The sequence below is a fragment of the Brugia malayi genome (assembly GCF_000002995.4).
Source record: "Brugia malayi strain FR3 genome assembly, contig: Bm_007, whole genome shotgun sequence".
NCBI classification, from domain to species: Eukaryota; Metazoa; Nematoda; class Chromadorea; order Rhabditida; family Onchocercidae; genus Brugia; species Brugia malayi.
The window spans coordinates 214434-230562 of record NW_025062284.1 but is presented as its reverse complement, the minus strand read 5'-3'; the positions used below and the strand labels follow the sequence as shown (position 1 = coordinate 230562).

At 33.0% G+C, this 16129-nt stretch overlaps 5 protein-coding genes across 9 annotated transcripts; 1 reads left to right on the top strand and 4 right to left on the bottom strand.

Annotated features, from left to right (window-relative positions):
* Positions 1–200: 200 nt before the first annotated feature.
* Positions 201–2336, bottom strand: Bm5483 (the record flags this gene model as incomplete). Of its 4 annotated transcripts, none has more annotated exons than XM_043082656.1 (7): positions 201–326; positions 570–677; positions 816–946; positions 1068–1153; positions 1582–1700; positions 1878–2018; positions 2148–2336. In XM_043082656.1, 7 exons carry the CDS (start codon positions 2334–2336, stop codon positions 201–203), a joined length of 900 nt encoding a protein of 299 aa, XP_042938590.1. The 4 variants fall into 4 exon arrangements, with proteins under 4 accessions (XP_042938590.1, XP_042938592.1, XP_042938591.1 ...); XM_043082658.1 differs by having other exon boundaries at positions 2180–2215; XM_043082657.1 differs by having other exon boundaries at positions 316–326; positions 614–677.
* A 1090-nt stretch (positions 2337–3426) lies between these two features.
* On the bottom strand, positions 3427–7082 carry Bma-usp-14 (Ubiquitin carboxyl-terminal hydrolase family protein; the record flags this gene model as incomplete). Its single annotated transcript, XM_043082655.1, has 11 exons — positions 3427–3528; positions 3632–3730; positions 4008–4169; positions 4412–4522; positions 4735–4926; positions 5053–5186; positions 5416–5536; positions 5723–5899; positions 5980–6063; positions 6210–6353; positions 6945–7082. The coding sequence occupies 11 exons, from the start codon at positions 7080–7082 to the stop codon at positions 3427–3429; spliced, it is 1464 nt and encodes a 487-aa protein (XP_042938589.1).
* Positions 7083–7922: 840 nt separating this feature from the next.
* On the top strand, positions 7923–9901 carry Bm10764 (Zinc finger, C2H2 type family protein; the record flags this gene model as incomplete). The annotated part of the gene is made up of 6 exons (XM_043082654.1): positions 7923–8011; positions 8275–8379; positions 8765–8833; positions 8948–9130; positions 9423–9533; positions 9835–9901. The coding sequence occupies 6 exons, from the start codon at positions 7923–7925 to the stop codon at positions 9899–9901; spliced, it is 624 nt and encodes a 207-aa protein (XP_042938588.1).
* Positions 9902–10817: 916 nt separating this feature from the next.
* Positions 10818–13604, bottom strand: Bma-tbg-1 (Tubulin gamma chain, putative; the record flags this gene model as incomplete). Of its 2 annotated transcripts, XM_001902471.2 has the most annotated exons (8): positions 10818–10925; positions 11141–11330; positions 11578–11797; positions 11992–12112; positions 12270–12489; positions 12608–12751; positions 13119–13291; positions 13443–13604. In XM_001902471.2, the coding sequence occupies 8 exons, from the start codon at positions 13602–13604 to the stop codon at positions 10818–10820; spliced, it is 1338 nt and encodes a 445-aa protein (XP_001902506.2). The 2 variants fall into 2 exon arrangements, with proteins under 2 accessions (XP_001902506.2, XP_042938587.1); XM_043082653.1 differs by lacking the exon at positions 13443–13604 and having other exon boundaries at positions 13119–13192.
* Positions 13605–14159: 555 nt separating this feature from the next.
* On the bottom strand, positions 14160–15174 carry Bma-rpac-19 (putative DNA-directed RNA polymerases I/III 16 kDa polypeptide, putative; the record flags this gene model as incomplete). Its single annotated transcript, XM_001902470.2, has 3 exons — positions 14160–14358; positions 14699–14802; positions 15136–15174. The coding sequence occupies 3 exons, from the start codon at positions 15172–15174 to the stop codon at positions 14160–14162; spliced, it is 342 nt and encodes a 113-aa protein (XP_001902505.1).
* Positions 15175–16129: the final 955 nt, after the last annotated feature.

Genomic DNA, 16129 nt, shown 5'->3' with positions numbered 1-16129 from the left:
CCGCAAATTGTTGTGAGCGTATTTTTAGTCAAAAAAAAAGAGGCAAAATGAAATTTATCTTCTGCCTTAAAGCACAACAAGGATTCACTGAAATATCCTGTTTTAACTTTATTGCCAATTAACCAGCAATATAATTACTAAATTGAGCGTTTATCTTTCATTGGGGCAGAAAACATAGTCCTAGACATCGTTTAGGATCGTCAGCATATTGCCTCAGACATTTGTCGTAAGTCTTCCAAACGTTCTTCATCAGCCCAGCGGAGGAACTCCAATACATTTTCATTATCTATTGGTTTCTGTTCCATCAAACAGTTTTCATTTAGCCGCTGCAACAAATTATATGTATTACTTAGGCTTCAGTGTTTCCAATATTGAAGCCTAACTAACATAGTCTCGCTCGACTTCTCTGATCAAGAGCTACAATCTTGACGGATATGACATTTTCAGTGACTTTTAATCACCTCTAAGCCGAAAATATCCGTGCAATTCTATCGACCAAGATTTGACGTAACTGATCAGTTTAATAAATTATTTTCATTAATTGCAAATGGTTCAGTAACAAGAAAAACCTTTAAGGGTATCTGACTTTGTTGATAAAAATATATTGCCTTACATAGGTTCCAGTAGTCAAAGTTTGGCCACAGCACTCCATCAAAATAGATTTGACATTTTGAACACTGAAAACATGAATTTAATTTATCAAAAAAAAAAAAAAAAACAACTTTTATAGTTAACTGTAAGAATACATTGTGAATTGTTTTTGTTTAAAAAGTTAGAAATCAGAGATGATATCGAAATTCTTCTGTTAACCAAACCTGCCATAGTAAGAAATCACTCAAACGTGTCTCTCCACTTGTTCTAATCAGCAGATCTGGATCTCTCGAAAAACGACTATCAAGGCATCGTGATATCAAACATTCGTTTATATCAGTTGTTGTCAACAACCCTAGAATACAAATATTTTCAGAAAAACAGAAAGAAATTAGATTGAATTCAGCATGGATAACAAAAATTTGAAGAAATATAATCCTTAAAATTAATCTGTACAACAGTTTGCAGCTACATACCTTTTTGTATGCCATGAGCTATTGTAACAAAAGCTCTTCTCAGCTCATCCTGCGACGTATAAGCAATGCATACATTCACTGTGCCACTAAAATATGTAGCAGAAATTTCTATATCGTATCAAAAAAACTGAACAATCGAAAGATGTCTTCATCATTTTATGTTTAAACAATTAGTCTATTTAACAGTACGTAAATTATTTCAACACTCCTCACTTTTTAATTTCAAAAGTTTAATTAGAGATACATGGAATTTCTCTCAATGTGAAAAATGTGATCAGCAAATTGCATAAGCCACTAAATATTTGGTCAACATTTTATCTTGCCAATCTAAGAGTTAATAGAGAATTAAAAAAAAAGGAAATACCATTGTCTTATGCATTGCTTAGTGCTTTGTTGAATATTTCAGATTGGTGTATTTAATTTTTGCATTAGGATTCTCAACAAAGAAGAAAGTTAAAAAAAAGTACTCTACTTTGCTTAATGTAACAGATAGCAGAGGAAGGGATGACATTACCTATTGTGTTCCCTCGTTAATAATTCAATTTTCGCCATGTATTGTTGAAGTTTTCGAGGAAGATGCTTTAAATTACCAAAAAATTGAATACGAATACCATTTTCAGTAAGTTTATCTCTAAAATGTAATTACTAAAATTCATTCTTCCTTTATAAAGCGTGGAACGAAGAACTATCCATGAATGTTTTCATTATAAAATTTTCTTTATTAAGATCAATTACAAACTGATTCGCGCAAATAATGCACATACTACTTACAAAGAATGTTTTCAATTTTATATGAGGAAGTACTAAACTTTCATCAAGAAGCTGTAAAAGTTTATGCTCGAATAATGTCATCAAGTCGTCAACTTCAGTTCTGCTTCGCTTAAAATTTTCTAAACTAAGCGCATACACGGTCACTTCTTTTACACCAAATTCTCGACACCACTGCATTACCTGCAAGAACAATTTTGTCGCAATATTTTTAAATCACATGCATACTTTATAATTTTCTAAACTGGGCTAAACAATATGAGCTTTGATTGTAATCAGTAATGTAGAGAATAAAAGATGTTAAATCCCTACTTTTGTTAACTTATCAAAACCCTTGCGATGACCTTCGGCAAACGACGAATACCGTTGTCTGCGAGCATATCGTCGATTACCGTCCATAATGAAAGCAATATGTTCCGGAATCGGACCAAGCGTAAGAAAATATTTTGCCAAACTATGCCACCAAGTTTTTTTTTCGTTCACATTCAAATCAAACCACATAATACCAAATGCTATTTTCTTTTTCCCAATAAATATAAGCTGAAATTAGAAACTACGACTCTGGTCTAACTTTAACTTTATCGGAATATGATAGATAAAACAATTCGGACTGAAATACAAAAAGTCGCTCTAGCAAAAATAAGAACCTAATACTACAAAAAAATTTACTGCCAACAAGCAGGCACCAGCTTGAAAGGATATCAGAAATGTCTCTTCCTAATTCGATATAATCAATAAAATAATGTTACTTAATTCCTATCTAAAGGACTATATCGAATCAGAACGTCCCAGACTCAAAATTGTCATTGAATGACAAAGACAATACCTGCATCCTTATATTTTAAACCAATCTGACGGAGAGAACTCTCTTTGCTTTACACTGTTAATTGATGTAGGAATTATGAAATGTCAAAGGAATACGACTAATACTTCGTCTTCATCTTTTTACAACTATTTCAAAAGATAATAGATAGAAGAAAAACTTTATAGCAACAGATATGCAATTAAAAATACATAAGAAATTATTATCCCAAAAGAATTGCCGCATACTTCAAATAAGTCCATATTAAATTAACATCGTCAACAAGAAAAGTTCTTCCTGAAAAATCACAGGGGAAAATTTAAAAGAAATAAGAAATTTGTATGGCTTACATAAACTACAGAAAGAAAACAAACTGCTTCACTAGTAATGCTTATGAGATTTTACTACTACATTACATTATGAATAAAAAGTAGATTTTTTCATATTCACTAGTTGTCTAGAAATCTTTATAGATGAACCGAAGAGTTGGAAAAGCTGTATACAAATACCGAACATAGAAGATTATTGGCTTATCGTACGCAATTATTCCTATAAATTTAGCTGGCATTCTTATCTTTGAGCCTTTCTAAATGCATTTTAACATTTCAACAAAGTATTAAACGAAATAACACAAACGACAACACAGAAAATGCATGCTGACCGTTCAACAAACGCTAATACAATGGTGTATTTCATATACCAAGTATTAAGCATAAAATCCGTCTGAAAAAAAAGTTTAAAATGCCTATGTATGATTGACAAATACAAAATTTAAAAACAATGCGAACTTTATTTCTTCAATATTCTTGGACCATAAAGTAACACGTATGCACAGTGCCAATCACCACCACCTGATAACTTCAAAATATCTTCTGTACTGACTGGATGTACCTGTAAACCCGTATAATAAAAGTTCGAAAACTTATATTATCATAAGAAAATAAAGTGCCGCTATTTGGAAAAAGATAACACTGATGTAAATTGAGTAATTTACTTCATCATCGTCACACATTGCCCAATGATTTTCTTTCACGCGAACCCATGCGACATAATGTCCACTACTGGATGAACGACCTTTGTGTGTTATAACTCCCTAAAGCAGATAATTCAAACGCTAGTACTACATGGAAGATTTCAAGGATGAATATTTTGGCAACTACTTTATTAATAAGGATCACATATCACTAAAGAGACTTTATTCATTGCCAGAATTATTTTAAGGCAAACTACCAACAGGGAAATGAGTTAATAGGAATTATGTGATACCAATATTACCAGCATTTTCCGAAAAGTTAAATCTGGATTTTGGCACTATTCAATGATGAAACTACGGAGATATTTTAAAATAAATCGAAGATGTATAGACCAACTTGCAATTCATAATATCCACTATTATTTGATCCAGGATCATTACTAAAACTAAAAGGAAAAGCTTTTTCGATTTTCTCATCCTCATCCGGTCTGGAAGGATGAGTTATCTCATCAGAAGTTTTTGTTGCTCTTAGTTTTTCAACTTTTTTGTCCTCCTCCTCCTGCAAGACAGAAGCACATAATTACATAAAGAATGTCTTCAAAAATTATCCAAAATGTATTTTAGAAGCAATGCAGAGAATATTTGAAAATTTTCGATATATCTTGTATACATGCGATGTTCAGAGAAAAATCATCTTCTAAAACTTAGACAGAAAAAAATTCGTACAGATATATTCGATAGTATCAAAAACAAAGAGACTAAATATGGAAATATTTTCATAACATATAGAAAAAATGTTACTTTAAAAGCATCCCGTGCCGGCAATAACTCCTGCTGTAATTCGGGAGTGCACATGTCGTACAAATCGAGAATGAGGGGAAATTTAACGTCTTTTAAAATCTTTGCATTGACCTAAAACAACTGTGACTGAGTACAGTACAAAAGCATGACGCATCCAAATCAATTTAATGTAAAAACCAACTGCAAATCTTAAATGGTCAAGATTCTATAGAGGAATTCCTTTTAAACCACATGGGAATTGTCTACGTTCAAGGCACTGGGAATATTCAAAGCAATCAAACTGTAACAAACAAATTCAAAAAAAAAAAAGCAGTTGGACTTACCTTATCCTTTTCCTTGTAGAAAAACCGAACCATCTGTATTGAGAGATAAGCCGGAAGACGATCGATCAAAGTCTTCTTCTCATATCTAGCGTCACGTCCAAGCACTGCTGACTTTTTGATAATTTCCTCCGTCAGTTTACCTTTAATGCCGAGTTGCACATACTTAACTTCTTGGCTAAGGAAACAACTTAGCTGAAATGGAATTTTTATAAAAATTTGATAATGAAACATCTTATTTTAAAATTAGATGAACTAATAAATCATCTCTCATCTCTTCCTTCAAAAAAGGGAACAAAGATTGAGAAAAAAAAAAAAGACCTGCAGAAAAGTTTCATTTGTGACACTAACAGGTTCGACATCGGATTCCAGATTCTTCATTTCAATCTTGAACCTACCTTCCATATATCTTGAAATTATGGATGCCAAATCATCCTTTGAAGATGACTCGGAATCTATACGAAGAAAATAATATATCAAATATCAAACCAACTGGTTAAGAAATTTTAGCCAGAAGCAATATATTTCAACCGTAGCACTGAACCAAAAGATAATGCATTTTTGGCTTACTACTAAGATTTCCAGACATGAAAACATTTTTACAAGCTTATTACTCTCACTCAATGGAAATTGAAAATTATGGTAATTAGCTATGCTTTTAGCAAAAGACAGAAAATTAAAAACCTGCAACTTTCAGTTGAGTCTGAAAAGCCCGAAGTAGCTCAGTCCAGCACTCATTTGCATCCTGTTGCATCCATCCATGTTCATCTCTAGCCGCAAATTGTGGAAGGACATTATGTACTACCTTTAACAGATAACCGATAATTACTATCCCTACAAACTCCATTCAAAATCTCAATATATTACACCGTAGCCTGAGAGAGTATCAATTGCACTGCTAAAACAGTTGGGCCTACAACTTAAAAAATGAACTGTTTACTGAAGGAAAAAAGCCACTTCGACAATTTGTATAATCGATCGTTAAACTCACCTGTATCATAATAAGTGGAATAACACCGCCAAAGCTTTTTGACTTTTGATTGTCCATCATCCGATACAAGTCACGAACAGCAGCTGTAAGAGCTTTCGAGCCACCCTCACCATCAACGGATGAACTTTGAATTGATTCAGAATATTTGCTTAACGCTTCCCTTAGTTCTGGTATTACCTAAACTGGGCATATGTAAAATGTTAAAATGCACTTTCAAAAAGCAATTTTAGTTTTAAACAACAGACAAGCGATATTACCTTGAAACACTGCAAAGTTGCATTCAGGTAACATGTATTGCCTAGATTCTTCAAACCTGTTGGTAGAATGATTGAATTTGACGTCTGAAAACATAAAAAACCACTAAGAACATCAGCAAGTAATCATTTCCTTTTCTTAATTGACTAAATAAAATTCTAGGGTTAAATTTAAAAATAAGATTCAAGTAGTAAATGACTCCATCCACAAAAAAGATGAAAAAAAAAAGTACCTCAGCTTCCATACCATCAAAGCTTTCTTCAAGACTGCTAATTGGTGGAGGTGGCGGGACTACGCCCCCACTACCAATCATCATCATTATCATACCATCTTTCAACTCACAACCATCCCAGCTGTTATCACCAAGAATTTTACCCTGCAAGTATTATAAAAATGAATCATCAAAAATGTTCTACCATTTCATGAAAAATGAGTGTCCAATGTCATAGACATAAGTTTAAACATAAAATGATGCTATTCAACATTTTTTACGTTCTCACATATTTTCATATTCATTTGAAAACTAAGGAAGTTGCTTTCATTGTACAACAAAGGATAAAGCATTCAGCAATAAAAGAACCAATAAAAAAATGAAATTTTTAAACATAAAAATACAACAAAATTAAATGACATAGTAAAGGTAACCACAAAAGATTACAATTAACTCTAAGTTACATTAAAGTCAAATGCAACTTAACAATCTAATGCAACATATTCTGTTTAAAAAAAAAAAAAAGTAACGCTTAAAACATCTAAATTCAATATAATGTGTATAAATTTATATAATTCTTCATACATAAACACTTGTATATCTCAAAAAAAAAAAAAAAAATTAAATATAGTATAATAAAAAAAAAAATGTAATAAAAAATATTTAAAAATATACTATAATAAGGATAATAAAAAATATCCCAACTCGCAAGTATTCATAAAATAGTAAGCTGACTTTACAAAAAATTTGACTTACTTTAATGAGCACTTTTTGCCGATCCGGATTCACACCTGTTAAGGAAAACAGTTGTGATTTTAGTTGAAGCGGTGAATCGTTCGTATTTGCTTCCACTTCGAATCGTTCCTTTCCCCACTTAACGAATACTCGTACCATTGTTTTATCTTAAGGAATAAAACTGAACGATCGATTAAAATGTAAGCTAAATGTCTGAGAATTATCAGAAAAGAGTTAATCATTAGCATAAATCATTGATAATCTGTAGATAAAGTGATAAAGTGGAGATTTTGGAAAATTTCTCACAGTTACATGGAATTTCTAAAACGAGTATTTGCTTAGTAATAAAAAAAAATATTTTGTCTGAGATCTTTTCATCTTATTCCGAAAGGTACCAAGAAAAGGTAAGCATGAAAACCTTCAGGTAATAAAGGTGACAAATTAGGATAATTAACCAGTAAAACCGGTTAACACGACAATAAACCACTGAGAGTAGTCATTTTGCAGTGACCTCACAGGAGCCGGGCACAAATAGCTAAAGAAATGTCTTTTGTCAATGCAAAAAATCTCGCAGAGGTCGAGAAGAGGTTGTTTTCCGGATGACGGTGTGATGTAAATCTACCTGACAGACTGACGTAATTAATTGTCGGCAAATTACAGTTTTTTTAGAGATTAGAAATTATGCAAATTACTGTAATTTAATTGAAAAATTCTGACAAAAGGAATTTGTAAAGACGCAGGAGTGTTTGAGATAAATGTTAAATGTTAAACTGAGTACCTTCGAAGGATACATCGAGAACGGAAACGAAGAATAGTCTCTTCCGGCTGTGTTAGTTTGTTTGACCTAAGCATCACAATATCGGACAGATTATACATAGCTGCATCCGGAATACTGCAAGCCGGAAATAGCAATTATACTCGTGTAAATATGCAAATTCTCTGTTTAAATTTAACCACTGCAAGTGTAAGAGTAATTTGGAAGAGGACACATTGTTTATTATGGCGAAAAACGGAAAGGTTGGTAAAGCAATAGCCACCGCTTATGTGAAAGATGAACGAGACATTCCGGATTATGAGTTTCCTGATAGGTAATATTACATATTAATGCTAATTTCCGGACATCGTTTCATCATATATTTTATAGACACATAAGCTATTCTTCTTTCTGAGTAGATTCTCAGAAACTATAGAAGCAATTCGTCTTCATAAAACCGGTCCAGGTAAATTTATTCCGGAATAAAATTATTCAGTATCGTTACCACGTCCAAACGTGCAGCAATAGCGACAATTTGGCTGCGAATGTACTTTAAATTCAATAATTTGTAAAATTGAGATGAATGTGTGAATTTAGTGGCCATGTAAAGCTAAACTTGACGACATCAGATGTAGCAGTTCTTGAAGGAGCAGCTTCTGAACCGGATATGCAAAGCAAGTCATCGACATCGTTAGCAGATATGTAAGCTGAGAATACTTATTAACACCTGCCGGACTGTCGGTAAAGCTTTTGAACTAGTGAAATATCCTTGAGGTTGAAGGTTACTGGGAATTCAGCACCAACCTCTCATCAATAAAATTTCCTCTCATCTTTTACAATGACATTATTACCACTGATCACTCTAACGACTACTCCGATTCGTATCCGTATCCGTATTTTTACCGGAACATCAATAATGAACTTTCAGAGGTTTATCCCAATTTGAAATTCCGATACATCTATTATTATCATCTAAAGTTTGTTAAGTAGCTGGTAGAATATGGAATTTGTTAATATCTGGAAATATAACGAAACTTAAACCAAACTCTCTGAGCAAAAGAACGAGAACTAACTTAGTTTTTTTTAGGAAAAAGCAAATTGTTGAAGCTCGTTTGCTTGCAACAGTAGCAGTACTTCTTAGTTTAGGATTTATTTGGTTAGCTTTTTTTATTCTTAGATTCGATCATATAGCACTGTCTCAAAATTAAAATTGAAATTGAGATATCATTGTTCTGTCAACTTTCATTAAGCAGCAATTCTCGAAATACAGTCTGCTGCTAAATTGTTTTGTGTGGCATGCGGTACGAAATGCAGAGATGAAGCAAATTTTGTTGGGCATCTTAACGTTTATTGTGGGAATGTCAACTCGAGACTGGTACCGCTTACATGGCGAGAAACTAACGAGAGCTTTGAAAGCGCTTCTTAACGTCTCCAACATGCTTAATTCTTTTGAGTAGGTACTTTCCCTCCTTTTGTTCCAAAGTTTTCCTTCATAAAAATGTTTCTTGAATAAACAAGGATCGGGAAGCTTGAAGGGAATAATTGTTTCATGTTTCTTAAAAGCCCCAGAAATTGGCTTTCATATTTTGCTCCTCAAAAGTGCGACCAAATCATAGGATGGGGACTAATTCTTCGATGGTTGAACTCTTGAATTCCCTTTCATCTGCACGAATTCGGCAAGAAAATTGTCCAGTCCTAATCCACAAAAGTATGGTTCTGCTTCACATATACATTAAACTTTCTAGTACATCTACTTTCGATTTCTTTGGCATCTGTAAGTGTTTGAAACTCAACGGGAAGTATACCCCGGAAGATTTAAAAATTAACGAAGGAATACCACGAACGCCGGAAACCAGGTAACTCAAATAATTTCCGTCTATAACTTTCGGAATTGATGAAGATATCACACACATCAAAACACAGAGTGAGTAACAAATCACTAGACTTCCAGTTCAGATCTTTTAATGCATCTAAACTACAGCCCAATCAGATTTTAGAACACGGTAATACTCGCATGTTTCAATAAAATAATATCCAATCACTATAACAAATGATTAGATAATTAAAGTAACTGATGGTAGATCGGAAAATTTTACTGAAAGAACAAAATTAATCGAAAACTATTTATAAATTCTCTACTGTTTTTGTTTTTTGTAGTCCGCCGTTAAGTCCTTCGACTGAAGAACAAAGCGAAATAAGAAATTCGGCAATAAGCAAGTCTTGAATCTCCGTCAATAGGTCGTTACAGCTACGTGCATTTTTTATTCCAAATAAATAAATAAATAAGAAAGAAACTACATTGCCAAAATTGAAATTGCCAATGCAAATTTGAAACTACTTTTTATCTCATCTTGTGGTCGGTTATATCAAATTAAACTTTTAAAGGATAGTATTTCTACTGAAAGATGTTGAAATAGGATAGGACACTCTCAGCTTTTAAAACCTTCAAAACTCACGCATGTTGAACCAAATTTAGGATTCAGAATCCCGTAGGAGAAATGCAGAAACGACGGCTTTTGCGCAAATATCCAGGAAAAGCCAGGGAAAAACTTTTCGTATATCACTTTTGAGAAGAATTAAATTATAAAGCAGTAGAGGAATAAGCAAAGTCCAGAGGCATTTGGAGATCTTTTTATCTAAGGATAACACTAAAACAAAAAAAAAAAAAAGAGTCTAAAATAGCCTATGTATAATCCTATATAATCATTATTCTATAAATGCTTATCAAATCAATTTAAACCATATTAAACACAAAACACATAATCTTTGTTATCATATAGAGATCATTTCTTATGTAAACGAAAAGAATGTAAGAAGGATACTGTACAAAACTGATGATTTAACCAAGTAAGAAACCATCAAAATAAAGTTAACTCATTAAAGAAAAACTCAGTAATAGTTAAATAAATAGTTGGGTAAAGATTGAAAACTCTAATTTCAAGTGATAGGTATGAACCCATGAAGTACCATATGCCTCTCCACACCTTACTTATTTCAACTATTTTGGTAGTGGGAAAAAAACCTGGAAGAAATCATCCATATCCCTTCTACAGTATTTTTTTTTATCTTAGTCATTAACTAATAACAAATGCAGATGCTTCGCTTCCTGATAAAAATCCTGATTTATGGAGAATAAAATCTCAATTTATTTCTATGAAGTCGGGCTTTGTTGCATTTCTGTAAGTTTGGACAGTTTCTCTGACACGTTCAACAGCATCACTCAACATAGCCATAATATCTGGATCTTCCTGAAAACCTCATATTGAACAATGCATCACTAACAAATTTTCAGTGGTCTAATTCTAAATATTTCGCTTTTTACGATGAAAATAAAGAGATAAAGAATGAATGCTAAGTGGGCAAATATGACAGTCCGAGCTATGTTAGTCTTCATGAAAAACTTCCAATATAACTGCACCGAAAATACGAAGCTTTTGCAGACTGTTCAGAAAATAATTCTCACTTTTAAGAATTGATCCAAATATGCTTTCTTTTTGAGGAGTGTTTCGCACTGATTCAAACTCTCTTGAAAAAGACTAGCTGCATTTGTGTGATTACAAAGCATCAGTCCGGAAACTCTATTTGTTACTGGTAAATAAGGCGAGCGACGACATTGAGTTATATTTAATGAACCTGAACCCCATGGCGCAAACCTGAAACATTACGTACCTTTTTTGAACTATTTTTCTTGAAGAAACATTATGAAATTAATGAAAGCATCAGCAAATCCTATTATTTAATGTAATGCAGTTGCGGATAGTAATGCATGGATGTCTAAAACAATGTCCCTTTATTCAGACCATTTAATTCACTCGCTGAAAAAACTATTTGAAGCTTAAAAATGCAAAGAAATAAAATAATTGATAGAGTGGAGCAAAAGGCTTTGGAGCAAGAGCTTACTTTATATCACGTCTTTCTTTAATCTTTGCCAGTGATGAATAAATTTCAGTTGGATCAATTCTACCCTGCAGAATAGCCAACGCCGACAACATACAATGATCAACTCCTTTTTCCATTACAGCGCTGCTCATCATACTTTTTGATTGTAGCAAGCGTCGAAGCACATCACCAACTGAAGTTTTCATCACCGTAGCATCACCTTCACGAAGTGGTGTAAAACCTAAAGAACGATATGCAGATATGTTTTTGTTAAAAAACCAAAACAGTTGTCTGATAACAACCAACAAAGGATATACCAAAAACGAACTCAATTAAAGGATGAGATGGAGTAATACTAAAATATGAAATAAACTTGAAATGAAAAAATTTTAATAAGATGAGATTGAAAACGAATTGCACGCAAATAAAGACAACCTGTCTGGATAAAACGCATTGGTGGATATGCAGCCAGTGGAGCAATTAGATTAATCAGTCGAGTATTCATTGCACCAGGAAACCGTAGAGTAGCTGTTGATGCGCACATAATTCGTGAAACCTGCATAAATTCCAATTTCAAAATTTTTGTTTATGTGTGACCGTAACATGCGATTAGTAGGCTTATTTAAAAAAGGGTCGTTGCTAAGGATATCTTGTATAGCAGACAACTTAATAAGATATAAAGCTGAGCAGTTCCATATTTTTTACTGAATTACCATGGAATTTATGTGAGAAAATGATGAATTACTATCTGGTGCATTTTCACTTGCAATCCGATGAAGAGCTGTATTATCCAGAACAACTACACAATTTGGATGTTCAATTAACCGAGCCAAGGTCAAAATAGAATTATATGGTTGTACCACCACATCACTAGCTTCACCTTTCTTCATCACTGGGAAAACTGAGTAGGTTTGCACTAATTTCTTCGGGAATCTGCAAAATCCATATGAAACAACTTCAAAACAAGCTGTCTTTCCCACCAAACATTTTTATATTATTAACTATAATACCAATACAGTTTCTACCTAACATTAATTATAAGAAACGAAACCTATCACTTATTTTTTCCAGCGCATGAGATCCCATTCCTGAGCCAGTACCACCAGCTATGGCGTGACATAACATGAATCCTTCCAGATAATCACTGTTTTCTGCTTCTCGTTCAAGGATATCAAACAACGCTTCTTGTGCTTCCCTTACAACATTCTGTTTTATACAGTTAGTATTTCTTCTTTCAATCAGAAATTTGATAAATGAAATATCTCATTTCCGAATATTATACGACAAACAATTCAGTGGTTTTTTCTCTTTTTGTACAAGTAACTTCGTTTGCTTCACAAATGTTGCAAATTCAGAACTGACAAAAATATTAAATAAAAAAAAGAAATCCTCGTCCATTTAATTTCTTGGCTGCATGCAGAAGGAAAAGCAAACAGGACAGTTCCAAAATAAGACACAAAATGTAATCCAAAAACTTCAGCAAATACCACAGAAAGAATACCTACTATACCTAACATTTTCAGTATTTTCCTTCATCTTTCAGAAAAATGAAGAAATCTTACCTTCCTTGCTTGTAGCCACTAGCAAAATTATTTCCCGCACCACCACCACTTTTCGACATAAAGATATTTTCCATATTGTACAATGTACGATAGTCAGAAGTGATAATACCATTGATAACACGTGGTTCCAAGTCTACCAAAACAGCACGTGGAACATAACGCTCGTCGTCCGCCTATCATTATCAATATAAATTTCAACGTTCTGAATAGTTACTCGACCAATTTGATCCAAAAAAAAGATCGTGAGGAAAATCAAAAAACTTTGAGTAGATGATTCGACACACTGAATGATATAGATGCTTTAGTATCTTCTCATAGGTACACCTGATAAAAGAAAACACGCTTCAAGTCCTTCGCATCAAGATCACTTTGTATAGGCACACCGTTCGATGCAATACCGTGTTCGGCACATAAGGCACGCCAAAATGCGTCACCTATTTGATTTCCACATTGACCAAATTGTACAGCAATTATTTCACTCGGCATACCTGTCATTAATAAAATTGAGTTTCACGCTTATCAAACTTCTATTGACTATTTAATGTACCAGTCAATCAATGTGTGCTTCACCATCATTTTGTTCCGAATAGGTAAAATTCTAAAGTAAGAATACCTTACTCTTTTATCAACCAGAAATATCGCTCAAAATATAAAGTATAAAACACCTGAGAAGGCAACAAATACACTGACGAGCAATAAGGATAAAACATACATATTTTATTTAAAAATTTTTAATCCGAAAATCCAATCAAACAAAATCTTACATGCATGATCAACAAATTTCTATTTAACAAACAAGCACTAATCACTTAAATCAAGAAAAATTCGCAGATAAAACAGAATAGTGCTACACAATACCATGTAAACAGGAAATATTTGGCTAAACTTTAAATAAAATCGGCACAAATTTCTGTATGACCAACTCCTTTTATGCAACTAACAAAGAGATCATATAACAGCAAGGAAAAACTAACACACAACGAAATAGCAATTCCTATTTGCAAAGAATCATGATTTCGTTCCTGACAAGTTGAATCCATTCTAGTCTTCAGTATTCGTTGTATATAAAGCATAAGAGCTATCAAATTTTTGCCTTATTGAAGCAAAAATACATTCCAATTCTTCAAAACCTTTCATAAGCATACTGGCTGCTGACACTCCACGTTTCGTTTGCAAACGGATTAGGATTTTATCTTCCAAAGGATGGGGCACATTGTAACCACAGAACTCAACATCTCGCCTAAAAACATTTTCTTAGCAGCAGTTAAAAAATGTACGTGAAACATTATATTCGACTCTTTTCTTGTAAATCCATCAAGAATTACTTGTCATCTAAAAGATCATTTTCATACCTTTTCTTCTACTTCCCACATAGTATACTGCGCCCATCCCTTTCAGAATCAAACTTATCAAAAATCAAATCTATAAATTAAATCAATGAAAAGATCACTAAATAACCAAAACTAAAAGATGAAAGAATAATGACATATATATAAGCTGCAATAAAATTTTTATTGCAGCTTTGTTTCTACTCTATGCCAGTTTAATGCTGAATAACGAATACGCAACAATAAGCATACATTTTGCACAAGACATGTTTCAGTGAATTGCCAATAGTATGATCTTCTTCATATAATATCACTGTTAAATTTGACGGGTCTGAACGGAACGAATCCACATCTAACTGGAAAAGAGGTACAGTTAGTGAGAAAAAAACTAAAAACTCTAGAAAATTTTGTAAAATTATTTAACACGTTAAGTTACTAAGAAAAATTGAAAGTTACTTCAAAATAAAAATATGATAGAAGCAAATTATCTTAGCAAGGAAAAAGATGGAAAGCCCCCAATAACACTATAAAATTGGAAGTTACGCAAACTATTACTGATCTTACTTTCTTGATAAGAACTAAATGAAACTATCATCCATTATAACATTTGGCTTATTACTTGAAAGAGATGCATTATAATTACCTCTACCACTGTTATGTCATTTCAGAATCAAAACAAATCAACTAACAATTTCCACTTTTCGCTCCGAGTCTAATAGACTTGTCATCACTGAATCTACGGCCACTGCTTCAAATTTGAAATCAAGCAACAGTCTCGTTGCATTACGGACCAGACGTGTCTGATTCCATTCTGGTGGTACAGTATGAAAACAATGATGACTTGAAAGCACCGCGGTGTGTTGTCATTGTATCGTTGATAGTGTATAAGCTTGGAGAACTCATGTCACCGCTATCAGTTACTTATCTGTGTGACCTTGCAGTGCATCACGTAAAGGTCACGTCTTCAAAGCATTCCGCTACCAAATTACTTTACTTGATAAGTTGACATCAGAGAAGTTGGAACTTATTGTCTGTATTTTTGTTTAATTGGAACATAAGTTCACTGTACACTGTAACAGTGCAGCATATTGTGATATAAGTTTGTACTGATTTGATACAGATCACTCCCAATCATTCATAGTTGTTGTTGTTGTGTAGAAATCTGTGATGAATGTGGTCGCCTCTTTCTTCCTGTTTCTGGTTTGAAAGTTAATTCAAGTCAAAACTTTGTTCTTTTTTTTTTTTTCTTTAGTTTCGACACACTCTTCCAGATGTAAACAGAGACTGTCTGATCAGTTGAAATGAGCTCATAAGCTAAGTCCCTTGTCTCTCTCAACCATAACGTAAGTACAAATAGATGAGTCATCCCTGTCGTCCGGTTTAACCATCGCATTCCATCTTTCATGTAATAAATGCAGAAGTAAATTATAATGCTTTTGTCCATTTTGAAATGATCAATTCGAAAGATGAAGAAGTAAATTTTTGCTTTTAGAAAAATTCTAAGTTTTATTCAGTTTAATTCAGATAATAATGCAAAAGAGAGTTTAATGTTTTCATGAAGGATTAAAGAGAATTATATAAAATCTGAAATAGTTTGTTCGGAAAATATGACTCAACAGACAACAGAATGCATAATACTAAAAGTTGAGAGGATGATAAAGATTTCAAAAGTGTTCTGCGAAA